Genomic DNA, 13,797 nt, shown 5'->3' with positions numbered 1-13,797 from the left:
AGCATAGTGACACAGTGGGTAGCACTGCTGCCTCATAGTGCCAGGGACCCGGGTTCGATTCCGGCCTTGGGTGACTTTATGGAGTTTGTACGTTCTCCTCTGGGTGCTCTGGTTTCCTTCCACAGTCCAAAGACATGTAGATTAGGGGGATTAAGCATGTTAAATGCCCATTAGTGTCCCAAAATGTGTAGTTTAGGGGGATTACATTATAGAAATCGTAGAAACCCTACCATGCAGAAGGAGGCCATTTGGCCCATCAAGTCTGTACTAACAACATGTTATCCCACCTAGGCCCCATCCCAGCAACACCACGTATTTACCCCGCTAATCCCTCTAACCCATACATCCTGGGACACACGGGGAATTTAACATGACCAATGCACCTAACCCACTCATCTTTGGACTGTGGGAGGAAACTGCAGCACCCGGAGGAAATCCACACAAACATGGGGAGAACATGCAAACTCCACACAGATATGACCCAAGCTGGAAATTGAACCCAGGATCTTGGAGCTATGTGGCAGCAGTGCTAACCACTGTGCCATCATGCAGGATTAGTGGGTAAATATATGGGGTTAAGTCCTGGATAGGATGCCTTGTTACAGATTTAGTGCAGACTTGGGCCAAATGGTGGCGTCCAGCACTGTAAAGATTCTATGAACGTATGCAGTTCTGGTACTATTTCCCTGTTCTGTAATCCACTTCATTGATCTTCCCAGGGAATTTGCACCAATGTCATGTTCACCCATCACCCCCAATCTGCTAGCTTACCACTTACCAACATTGCCCCCAGCCCGACAATACCTTCATTTTAAAATTTGCTACCTTGTTTTCAAGTCCCTCCATGACCGTGTTTCTTCTCATCTCTGTAACCTCCCACAGACTTCTTAGATCTTCATTTCCCCCAATCCCACCCTCTTACACACTCCCAATTTTCATTATGCATCATTAGCGGCCTTGCTTTCATTTGCCCAGCCCCTATCTAAGCTCAGGAATTTCCTCCCAAAATCTCTCCTTTTTCTACATTTCCTAAAACCTACTACTTTGACCAAGCTTTTGGTCGCCTATCTTTTTATTTGCTTATTTGTCTTGATGTTCTTTTTGGGCTAATGCTCTACGTTAAAGGTTCACGTGATTTCAAGTTGCCTCTGCTGTAAACTGTAGAATTTGATTGTAGTCGTTGTAATATCATTGATTCTCGGTTGTTTTACGACTGACATTTTGTTCTTGTTTTTATTAACAGGCTTCTAATGTGAAAGATACAGCTCAGCCTGTTGAGAAAGAACTGGGTCCCTTTACCAAACTAATAGAAGCCATGGGATTCACAGGGCCTCTGAAGTACAGCAAATGGGTATTTTGGTTTGTACTAATGAAAGTGAGAGTGGAAAGTTGTAATGGCAATGTTTCTGCTGGGAAAATGGAACAGCTTGGCCATGTTTGTCAGGATTCCCAGGTCTTTTCAGGTTAGCTATAGAATAAAGCCCATTTCATAGCTGCTTCTTACCAACTTCACTCTTCCAATCCCTTCTCACCCAAAAAAAACCTCCTTAACACCAATGCAAGTGGGAAAAATCTTGCTATAACAGTATGCCATTTTTCTCTCTCTCACTTCAGATAGCCTTTGAGTTTAAAATAAAAAAAGACAGATTGTTCATTTATATAGTGCCTTTTATGACCTCAAGATATCCCAGAGTGTCTTTACAATCAAGTGTAGTCACTATTGTAACGTAGGGCATGCAACAATCAGTGTAAATACAATGAGCCAGATACTCTGTTTTTAGGTTTTAATTGAGGGATTAATATTGACCAAAACAATGGGGAGAATTCCCCTGCTATTCAAAATAGTGTCACAGGAGCATTTATGTCTTCCTGTGGGAGTAGACAGGATCTCCATTTAACATTTCATCTGAAAGATGGCATCTTTGATAGTGCAGCACTCCTTCAGTACTGGCAATGGGAGTGCATGCTTCGTCTTTGAGGCTAAATTTCCTGGATTGTGACTTGAACCAACAACCTTCTGACTCAGGCGAGAGTGCTACCCATTGAACCCAGGTTGACTGGTCAGTTAGCCTAAACTTGTTCTGTGGTGTTTTCCATTCTTAGGGCTGGGGCAGTGTTTATAGTTTGATGTTGAGCTTAACAATCCGAATCTGATGTGATGTGAATGCTTGTGAATACAAGAGCAAGGATGTACTTCTGAGATTGTATAAGGCTCTGGTCAGACACCATTGAGTATTGTGAGCAGGTTTGGGCCCCATATCTAAGGAAGGATGTGCTGGCCTTGGAAAAGGTTCAGAGGAGGTCCACAAGAATGATCCCTGGAATGAAGAGCTTGTCGTATGAGGAACAGTTGAGGACTCTGGGTCTGTACTCGTTGGAGTTTAGAAGGGTGAGGGGGTATCTTATTGAAACTTACAGGATATTGCAAGGCTTGGATAGCATGTACATGGAGAGGATGTTTCCACTAGTAGGAAACTAGAACTAAAGGGCAAACCTCAGGGTAAAGAGACAATCCTTTAAAACAGAGATGAGGAGGAATTTCTTCAGCCAGAGAGTGGTGAATCTGTGGAACTCTTTGCTGCAGAATGTTGTGGAGGCAAGGTCATTGAGTGTCTTTAAGACAGAGATAGGTAGGTTCTTGATTAATAAGGAGATCAGAGATACGGGGATAAGGCAGAAGAATGGGGATGAGAAAAATATCAGCCATGTTTGAATGGCAGAGCAGATTCGCTGGGCCAAGTGGCCTAATTCTGCTCCTATGTCTTATGGTGTTATGATGCTACCGGAGATGGTTCTCTTAGGGCAGATGTTTCTGTTTCTCAGCATTGTTGTCCCTGAGAGAATCCATTTTCCAGTGAGTTTTTACTGCTTGGACCCGGAGCCTGGGGGTGGGATTTGGTTGTAATGTTTGGGACGAAATCCATGTATTAGTATACAGTGAAAAGTATTGATCCTTGCGCCCTATACAGACAAAGCACACGGTTCATAGAGAAGGAAACAAGAGAGTGCAAAATGTAGTGTAAAAGTCATAGCTAGGGTGCAAAGAAACAGCAACTTAATGCAAGGTAGGTCCATTCAAAAGCCTGTTGGCAGAGTGATGATGTGATACAAATATTTTAGGCATTTTGGTAATGTCACTGGAGCAGTAATCCGGAGACCCAAGTTAATGCTCTGAGGACTTCGAATCCCACATGGCAACTGGAGGAATTTAAATTCAATTAGTTAATAAAGAATCTGGGATTGAAAGCCAGTTTCAGTAATGATGACCATGAAACTTATTTTTTAGAATCCTATCTGGTTCACTAATGTTGTTCAGGGGAGGAAATCTGCCATGCATCTGCTGAGTCCAGAGGCTCAGCAATGTGGAAACTTAAGCAGTTTCTGAGATGGGCTAGCAAGCCATTCAGTTCAAGGGCAATTAGGGATGGGCAACAAATGCTGGCTTTGCCAGCAACACATCTCATGAAAGAATAAATAAAAGTGATTCAGGGTATTGGGAATGTACCAAAGGAACACTGGAATTGGTGGGCTAGGTGAACTGAAGATCTGTTGTCTGAAACAGTTACTATCTATTTTAATCTCTTACAACATTTTCCTACAAATGGACAGTGTTCTGGGAGTATTTGATGCTAGTGCTGAATATCAAAGTATAAAATGTTGTATTTGGTTTTGATGTCCCTTGAACAAAGTACATTTTATTTATTAGTGTCACAAATAGGCTTACATTAACACTGCAATGAAGTTACTGTGAAAACCCCCTAGTTGCCACACTCCAGTGCCTGTTCGGGGTGCACTGAGGGAGAATTTAGCATGGCTAATGCATCTAACCAGCATCTCTTGGACTGTGGGAGAAAAAAAAGTTTAAAGTTTATTTATTGATCACAAGTAAGGCTTATGTTGACATGCAATGAAGTTACTGTTAAATTCCCCTAGTTGCCACACTCCAGTGCCTGTTCAGGTCACTGCACCTAACCAGCACGTCTTTCAGACTGTGGGAGGAAACCGAAGCACCTGGAAAACACGTGCAGACATGGGGAGAATGTGCAAACTCTGCACAATGACCCAAGCTGGGAATCTAACCCAGATCCCTGGTGCTGTGATGTAGCAGTGCTAACCACTGTGCAAGTTGAGAAAAAAAGATGTGTGCACCACAGAATGTTAGAATGTGGGTTATTGCCTGTGGTTTCCCAAAGAACTTGTGTCCTAGCGAAATGGGTTCAGAATGGACACGTACTAAATGCTTGCCTCCTCTCGAGAATAAAGGTGGCGACGACCCCCACTCCCATTTCATCCCAAACTATTCTTGGATTCTATCCAGCCACTTTATTAAATTTCAGACTCCAAAGCCTATCAGGATGGAATGGGACAAGCTGGAGACCTGGAGTGAAAACGAGGAGTGGGATGCCGGTGAAAGAAGCCCTTGTGGTTCTCAACAAATGTTTTATTCTTTCCAAAGGGCATGGAAAGTATAGCTGATGACGTTTGTGGATGGAATCCCAGATCGGTGGGGTTACTAATTGTGGATGGAATTGGCTTCAGATTGACTTGCTGGCTGTGTTAATTGCAATTGTATTTAATTATGTGCAGGTGGTATGCATTAACTGGAGATTTACTTTGCTCCTATAAATAGAAACAGCCTGTAACACTGTTTGCTGAGTTAGGAGGTACATGTTTCTAATGTGTATCTCTGTGAATTAATACTTATGAAAGTGTGTAGTGACTTCACTATCTTGACTCCCTGGATTATAACTACCTGCAGTTCCAGACTTCAGGGAAGCGTTCTACAATCTGGGGAGCCTACATTCCCAGCTCTTTGTGTGGTTCCTAGAGGCAGGCTGTTTAGGATTGATCCCATTGTGATCTAAGCCTATCTACTGTGTTTTTTGCCATGATGCCTTTCTGGGACAGTTCCTACAGTGAACATTATAGGAAGGAAGGTGATCCGACTCTTCAAGTCTCCATAATGACGAGAAACATGATGTTCTGAAGAAGTCAGGGAGAATGAGTAAGCAACTGTTGTTTTGGACTAGATTTGAACCAAGGGTTTTCTAGGATTGTGTTCTTTTTATGGTTCAATGGGTTTGACAGATGAAGTGAAAATAATCCAGGCAGAGTCTAATATTAGTTGTTTCTGAAGGGGATGTTTTGTTTGTTTGTGGTTGCAGCATGCTTCCTTTTTATAGCTGCTGCTGTTGTAGGGATGCTTCAGTGTACGAAAAGTTAAAGCTATGTCCAAAACTGGAACAATTTGAGTTGGCAGCATAGTTATGATTTGTCTTCCACACTACATTTTATTGGGGAGTGGCTCAGTGAAGACATAGCACTTTGATGTGTATATAATGCTCCTGTGTTAAAATGGGAACAATTCAAGGTAGCAAATGTCACATAAGCTGTTTGCATGGCTAAGAGTGATAATCTTCTGGTGTACAAGTTCAGTGATAGTGATTTCTAGAAGTTGTAATTCATGTTGCTGATTTCCCCTCATTTAGGTTCCTACCTAACATATATATCACTGTTTTTGTTACAGAAAATTAAGATTGCTGGCCTTCGCATGTACACCTGCTGCGTGGAAAGAATCAACTATGATGACTTGTTTGAACGTATGTACAGCCAAGGTTTCTCTGCAATTTGTTACATTGGAGTCGCATTTCATGCATTTATTCTCTGACGGTTTTGCTCATTCTTTTAAATTGGTGATTACTCCTTTGTATTTTGGTACAATTAACTCTGGGCCAAAACCTACCTAGCACAGCAGTGAGAGGCCAATCTGCTGTTGAATGTAGAATCTAGCCCAGGGCCGGAACAGTTTGTAACCTGATTCTACTTTTTGAGATGTAAATTGAATTAGATTGAGCTTCACTTGACGTTGATCATTTTCAAATTTGGGACATGGAGAGAAAATGGGAATTGCAGAAAGAATGTTTACTGAAAGGGAGAGAAGATTTAAGTGATGGCCTTAATGGGTCTCGGGAAGGAGAGGTGCCAGTTCCTGTCAACAAAGGAGATTCAGGGTTTTTGAAAATACACCAAGACATTACTGTGGATAGATGAGCTGGACAGGTGCCTGAACCGATGACTTTTGTTTCTAAGTTTTCACTGACAAAGAGTTCTAATTGTGGAAAGTGCCTGATTTGTCTAGTTAAATAACAACAAACGAACTTGCTTTTATATATCACCTTTCACAATCTCAGAAAACCCCAAAGCACTGATCTGGCTTGCATGTTGCAATGTACGCATCACAGTAGCCAATCTGCGCACAGCAAGCTTCCATTAAAAAGTTTCAGTGATGGTGGTTGAGAGAGAGAGATATTGGCCAGGTCAGCGCTGTTAGTAAAATCTAGCAGCTTCATTCAGAGGTAAAAATGGGGCTCAAGAATTTGTGTTCGATTTAATTATCACCACGTCCGAATTATCTGATGTATTTTAGTTTTTGGTCTGGAAAGTCGATGATTGAATCAAAATCTTCCAAGATTCTGAAAAGCACAAATCAAAATGCTGCAGACAAATTCCCCACTATGCTGAAGTTTCAGCTATCAGGAGACTTCATTAAAAAGGGAATATTGGTAGAATTCAGGCTCAATTTCATTCAAATATAACTCTATCAGAGGAGATATCCAGGAAGATTATTGAAGAAGAAAATGAGACTGAGGAGCCAGTTGTATTTGTATATGGAATTTGTATTTGGAGCGGAGCGGCAACAGCCAGACCTGTGAGGAACAGACTGTGCTAGAGCAGCAGATAAGTACGTGACGAGATGCAGGGCCTTCACTTGCCTTCCGGGAGTGGAGACAGCCGGTCCTGCGAAGGGTGCACTGGACTGGGACAGCGGATAAGTACAGCGCGAGGTTTAGGGATTTTGAAAAAACTGAATTAAAGACTAATTAAGTCAAATAAAGAAGGAGGGCCAGGTGTTATTCCTGCATGATGTGGGAGCTGGTGGACCCATTGTGGTTTCTAGTTAACACATTTGTAGTAAATGTTGGTTGCTCACTCAAGGAATTCTGGCTCAGAGTTGATGAGCTGGAGTCTAAGCTCCAGGCACTGTGACATGTCAGAGAGGGGGAGAGGTACCTGAATGCTGTGTTCAGGAGGCAGTCACACCTCTTTGATTAACTACCTTCAATTTGGCCAGTGGCCATGGACACGAGGGTGTGATTGGAAATGAGGCAAGTAAAGGGATCCAGAAGGAAGGGTTCAGGAGCCTCAGCCTTTATCCTTGTGCAAGATTCATGCTCCCTGTGTGTTCAAGAGCAGGGACTAGAGAGAAAGGATGAGGAAAGTGACCACAGCACCGTGTACAGGGAGCCATTCAAGCGGAAGAAGGGAAGAGAAATGTAGACGTAACCAGCGATAGTTAGGGACTTAGACATTTTTCTCTGTGATCAGGACCAAGAGTCCTGTAGATTGTGTTGCCTATCTGGTGCCAGGGTTCGGGATACCTTATCTGGGCTGCAGAGGATCTTGGAGTGGGAGGGTAAAATTCCAGATGTTGTGGTCTACAAAGGTACCAATAATATCCTTGTTCTATCTGAAGGAATATGAGCAACTAGGTGCTAAATTAAAAAGCAGAACCACAAAAGATATAATCTCTGGATTACTACCTGAGCCGCAAGCTAATAGGCAAAGGGTTAATAAGGTTAAGGGGTTAAATGCGTGGCTCAAATGTTGGAGGGAGAAATGGATTTGAATCATGGGACATTGGCACCAGTACTGAGGAAGGAGGGAGCTGGTCCAATGTGATGGTCGTCACCTGAATATTGCAGGGTCCAGGAAGGCGTTGATTCAATGCAGAGGGATCTGGATAAGTAATGCATGAGTCTCAGATAACTGGTGTGTAGGTATAGCAAGGAAGACAAATGGAATTTTGGCATTTATAGTTGAAGGAATAAAGAAAAAAGTAAGGAAGTGTTGCTGCAACTGCACAAGGCATTGGTGGAACTACACCTGGTGTACTCTGTACAGTTTTGATCCCCTTATTTGAGGAAAAATGTAGTGGCATTAGAGGTAGCTCAGAGGAAGTTCACTAGAATGATTCCAGAAATGAAAGATTTGTTTTATGAAGAGAGATTGAACAGTTGAGGCCTATACTCACTAGAGTTTAGAATGAGAGGTGATCTAATTAGTATGTATAAGATGATAAAAAGTGTTGACAAAACATATGTGGAGAGGATGTTTTTTTCTTGTGGGGACAATCTAGAATGAAAGATCATAGCTTTAGGATAAGGGGCCATAGATTTAAAACAGAGATGCGAAGAACGACTTCTCTCAAAGGGTCTGGAAATCTCTATCTCAGAGTGCAGTGGATGCTAGGACATTGAGTAAATTTAAGGAGATAGACAGGTTTTTAATTAGTAATGGGTCTGGAAAGATTATGGAGAATGGGCAGGAAATTGAGTTGCGGTCAAGATGAGATCAGCCATGACCGTGCTGAAAGGTGGAGCAGGCTTGGGGGCTGAATAGCCTTTTCCTGCTCCTAATTCTTATGTGCTTGTACCTGAAGTGGAACCTATTTGGTTCATGGTCATCCTTTTAGGAAGAAAATCTGCCATCCTTGTCCGGTCTGGCTTATATGTGACTCCAATGTGGTTGACTCTTAAATGCCCTCTGAAATGGCCCAGCAAGCCTTTCGATTCAAGGACAATTTGAAATGGGCAATTCCTGGCTTTGATAGTGATGCCCACATCCCATGAAAGAATGAAAAAGGGATTGGGCTATTTGCTGCTCTGGCAGATCAGTGCATTTGACTCATGAAAGAGAACTGGTTTGTTGGGCCTAATCACCTTTTCCTGTTCTGAAAGTTTCTTGTGAGATAGATTCCCAGCAGAGGAGCAGCCAAGCAGGCAATGAAAATAAGGTTAGGAAAAGTCACTTAGACTTTCTCTTCCTTTTTTGGAGTTCCTTTGTAACGTTGAAAGTGTTTGGTGGGACCCCAGAGAATTTGGGTTGTGTGTGTTTTGAGCTCTTTCGATATCGATAGCTCTCCTTCTATAATCCTTGTACACATGGTGTGATTAGTCATGCAAATCTGACCTTTTATAAATGGCATAAAGGTGATCTGTAGAATTTTTCTGCATCAATTTTTCCCTTCTTCAATGTCTATGCTCCTCTCTTCACACCTGATAAAAGTCATTGACTCTTCTTTCACCCCATCAGTTCTCAAAGGCTTTCATTACTTAGCAAGGTCTGGTTTCACAGGAGTTACTTGTCCCCTAGTATCAGACCTAAGTGACTGATCCTCTTTTTGCAAGTCGCATGTGTGTATCCCCAGGTAGTTGGATTGTGGGATGTAGAGTTGTGACTTCCAGGTCCAGTTCACATGGCTTTGTCTAGCATTCCACAGGATGAAGTTTAAAATTTGGAATGCTGACCTGTTCTCTTCACTAGCCTAAGGATATTGGTGCCAATTATAGGCATCTTACCAGTTTCCTGAGTGAAGGCCATGTGAGCTCTGACCTGGGATGGAAGTTGGCACCTTACTAGATTATCTTTCAGATTCTCTGATGGTAATCATAAGAGTTGTTAGTTTTGGAGCTGCCGTCACTTTCCGATTCCAGTGACTTTGTATCGTTTTTTTAATGAAATACTTATTTTGTTAGAGTTTAATAAAACCCTTCAGCCAAATGCTAGTTACTTTGCAATTATTACTGAGCAATCTAAACAATATGTTTAGTATTGAAGAGTTGAGAAAACATCAGCAGTGTTGTGGTCCAGTTGGCTGTTCGATTGTAAATATTTCCACATTCTGGAATGCCTTCTGTCCACCTCTCTACCTCACGTTCCTCCTTTAAAGCACTCCCTGAATCAAGCTTTTGCTCATCTGATCTAATATCTCTTTGTGATTCGGTGTTATTTTTATATAATGGTGATGTTTTATTACGTTTAAGGCCCTGTTGTTACTTTCTCCATTTTCATTATGTAAGAATATATTTTCACTGATGGCAAACTATATTTTTATGACCCAAATGTGCAGTCCGTTTTTTTTTTAATGATCTGAGGTTGATCCCCATGTATTATCCCAATCTCCTTGCAGTGTTTAAGATTCTCCCCCTACCACCAAATTTGCTTTTTTAACTCGCCCAAGAACGTTGGAACCTTCCAATCCTTCACTCAAGTTGCCAATCCTGTGAATCTTGCAGTGACCATGAAAACGCTGTTTGGCTTAGGAGGTCATCACACTAGAAGCACAATGTATCCTCGGCCAACATCGTAACAGTTTATCCCACAAGTGACTGAATGGAATGCAGATATGGGAACTTTGACTAGGAGTTTACAAGCCAATCATGGCCCTCATGCTGCCACCCTGGCAGAGTGCCCATATCAAGGCGACTTTACGATATACGATTGCTATTGATTGTCACTCCAAGTTTGAGACTGCACCTGGTACCTCTGTGGCTTAATATTAAAGTAAGAAGTCTCACAACATCAGGTTAAAGTCCAACAGGTTTATTTGGCACCAACTTTTGGAGTCTGAGTCCTTCATCAGGTGAGAGAGGATCTGTGTTCTCAGGGCATACACAGCCACAAACTCAATTTACAAAATAGTGGTTGGAATGTGAGTCTTTACTGGTGATCAAGCCTTAAAGATATAGACAATGTGAATGGAGAGAAGACCAAGCACAGGTTAAAGAGGTATGTACTGTCTCCATCCAGGACAGTTACAGAGATTTTGCATGCCCAGGGGTGGAAGTTACAGAGTGTGCGACATGAACCCAAGATCCCTGTTGAGGCCATCCTCATGTGTGCGGAACTTGGCCATCAGTTTCTGCTCAGCAATTCTGCATTGTCGTGTGTTGTGAAGGCCGCCTTGGAGAACGATTACCCGAAGATCAGAGGCTGAATGCCCTTGACTGCTGAAGTGTTCCCCGACTGGAAAGGAACGCTCCCACCTGGTGATTGTCAAGCAGTGTTCATTCATCTGTTGTCATAGCATCGGCATTGTCTCCCCAATGTACCACGCCTCGGGACATCCTTTTCTGCAGCGTATCAGTTAGACGATGTTGGCCAAGTTGCTAGAGAATGTACCATGTACCTGGTGGATGGTGTTCTCACGTGTGATGATGGCATCTGTGTCGATGATCCGGCACATTTGGCAGAGTTGCTATGGTAGAGTTGTGTGGTGTCATGGTCACTGTTCTCCTGAAGGCTGGGTAGTTTGCTGCGGACACTGGTCTGTTTGAGGTTGTACAATTGTTTGAAGGCAAGAAGTGGAACCGTGGGAATAGCCTTGGCGAGATGGTTGCCTTCATTGATCACATATTGAAGGCCCCAAAGAAGATGTTGTAGCTTCTCCACTCCGGGGAAGTACTGGACGACGAAGGGTACTCTGTCTGTCGGGTCTTGTGATTGTCTTCTGAGGAGGCCGGTGTGGTTTTTTGCTGTGGCATGTTGGAACTTGCGATTGATGAGTCGAGCCTCATATCCTGTTCTTATGAGGGCGTCTTTCAGTGTCTGTGTATCTATTGCAATCTTTCTCATCTGGTCAGATCCTGTGTATACGGAGAGCTTGTCCGAAGGGGATGACTTCTTTAACGTGTTTAGGGTGGAAGCTGGAGAAGTGGAGCATTGTGAGGTTATCTGTGGGCTTGTGGTACAGTGAAGTGCTGAGATGACCATGCTTGATGGAGATGCGTGTGTCCAAGAATGTAACCGAATCTGGAAAGTAGTCCATGGTGAGTCTGATGGTGAGATGGAACTTATTGATGTCGTCATATAGTTGTTTCGGTGATTGTTCACCATGAGTCCAAAGGAAGAAAATGTCATCAATGTATCTAGTGTATAGCATCAGTTGAAGGTCCTGTGTGGTGAAGAGGTCTTGTTCGAACCTGTGCATAAAATGTTGGCACAGTGAGGTGAGAATTTTGTCCCCATGGCTGTTCCATGTCTGGATGAAGCACTGGTTGTTGAAGTTGAAGACATTGTGTTCCAGGATGAAGCGGATGAGTTGTAGAGTTGCACCTGGAGATTGGCAGTTGCCGCGTTGAGTACTGAGGCAGTTGCAGCAATGCCATTGTCATGGGGCATGCTGGTGTAGAGTGCCGAGACATCGATTGTGACAAGGAGTGCTCCTGGTTCAACGGCTCCATGTGTGCTGAGTTTCTGTAGAAAGTCCGTAGTGTCACGACAGAAGCTGGGGGTTCTTTGTACAATGGGTTTGAGTGCCCTCGACGTAGCCGGAGAGGTTCTCACACAGGGTCCCATTGCTTGATACTGTGGTCGGGTGTGTTGGCCATGTGTAACTTCGGGAGCGGAGAAGTTACAACATCTTCTCTGGTGCATTCAACATGTCATTGATGAAGATGAACATTTTACCAAGGCTATCCCCACACCCCCCACTTCTTGCTTCGAACAACTGCACAACCTCAAACAGACCATTGCCCGCAGCAAACTACCCAGCTTTCAGGAGAATAGTGACCAAGAAACCACACAACCTTGCCACAGCAACCTCTGCAAGACATGCTAGATCTTCGACACAGATGCCATCATTTCACGTGAGAACACCATCCACCACAAAGTCTATGTACTCTTGCAACAAGGCCAACGTTGTCTACGTGATGCACTGGAGGGAAGGATGTCCCAAGGCACGGTATGTTGCGGAGACCATGCAGAAGCGACGACAATGGGTGAATGAACACCGCTCGACAGTCACCAGACAGGAGTGTTCCCTTCCAGTTGGGGAACACTTCAGCAGTCACGGGCATTCAGCCACTGATCTTCGGGTAAGAGTTCTCCAAGTCAGCCTTCACGACATGCAACAACGCAGAATTGCTCAGCAGAAACTGATGATTAAGTTCCGCACACACGAGGACAGCTTCACCCGGAATCTTGGATTCATGTCGCACAATCTGTAACCCCCATGACTTGCCTGGGGTTGCCAAGTCTCACTAACTATCCTGGCTGGAGATAATGCACACCCCTTTTAACCTGTGCTTGGCCCTCCATTCACATTGTCTGAACTTTTTCTGGACACGCATTCCAACCATTCACTTGTAAGGTGAGTTTGTGTCTTTATATGCCGAGTTTGTGTCTGTATATGTTCTGTTTGTGAACACAGGTCTTCACTCACCTGATGAAGGAGCTTGGGACTCTGACAGCTACTGCCAACTAAACCTGTTGGACTTTAACTTGGTGTTGTGAGACTTCTTACTGTGCTTACCCCAATCAAATGTCAACATTTCCACATATTAAACTCAGCAGTGCCTTTCTCTGAAATGTTTTGTAAAATTTTCGCTTGCTTCAGGCAATGTTTTTATTTATTTGTAGGGTGTAGGCATCATTGGCAAGTCCAGCATTTATTGCCCATACCTAATTGCCTTTGAGAAGGTGGTGATGAACTACTGCTTTGGATTGCTGTAGTCTATATGAATTCAAGATGGCACTGGAGCATGGCAATTTCTTGCAAGCTGTGCCCAGCATACCTTCTAATTCTATGCTTTTAAAACTTTATTCTAACTCTGTTAAACTCTCTTGCCAGTGACTAACACTACACTCTCCACTCTCTCCTCCTCTATGTACGGTATGCTTTGTATAGTGTAAGAAACAGTACTTTCCACTGCATATTAATACATGTGTCAATAAATCAAATTAAAATGTGGGTAGTGTTAGGGAGGAAGTTCCAGGACTTTCACCCAGCAATGATGAAGGAACAGTGATTCATTTTCCAAGTCAGAATGACGTGTGCCTCATAAGGGAACTTGGAGACAGAGATGCGCCTGCTGCCCTTATTCTGGATAGCAGAGGTTGCTGATTTGGAAGGTGCTGCCAAAGGAGCCTTGGCAAGTTGCTGCAGTGCATCTTGTA

The 13,797-nt window shown here is 43.3% G+C and overlaps 1 protein-coding gene across 2 annotated transcripts in view; it reads left to right on the top strand.

Moving 5' to 3' along the window:
• Positions 1-13,797, top strand: part of uqcc1 (ubiquinol-cytochrome c reductase complex assembly factor 1) — a 98,626-nt gene that overhangs the window by 16,404 nt on the left and 68,425 nt on the right. The window contains exons 3-4 of one of the 2 annotated variants that reach the window (XM_080204608.1): positions 1,244-1,351; positions 5,528-5,600. In XM_080204608.1, coding sequence (XP_080060734.1) covers positions 1,244-1,351; positions 5,528-5,600 — 181 coding nt within the window. The remainder of the gene's footprint in view (positions 1-1,243; positions 1,352-5,527; positions 5,601-13,797) is intronic. The other variant, XM_080204610.1, reaches the window with a different exon arrangement.

Source organism: Carcharhinus amblyrhynchos, chromosome 16, assembly GCF_965287045.1.
Source record: "Carcharhinus amblyrhynchos chromosome 16, sCarAmb.v2.hapA, whole genome shotgun sequence".
NCBI classification, from domain to species: Eukaryota; Metazoa; Chordata; class Chondrichthyes; order Carcharhiniformes; family Carcharhinidae; genus Carcharhinus; species Carcharhinus amblyrhynchos.
The sequence above is the reverse complement of the archived record's forward strand: the minus strand, read 5'-3'. Positions and strand labels throughout refer to the sequence as shown.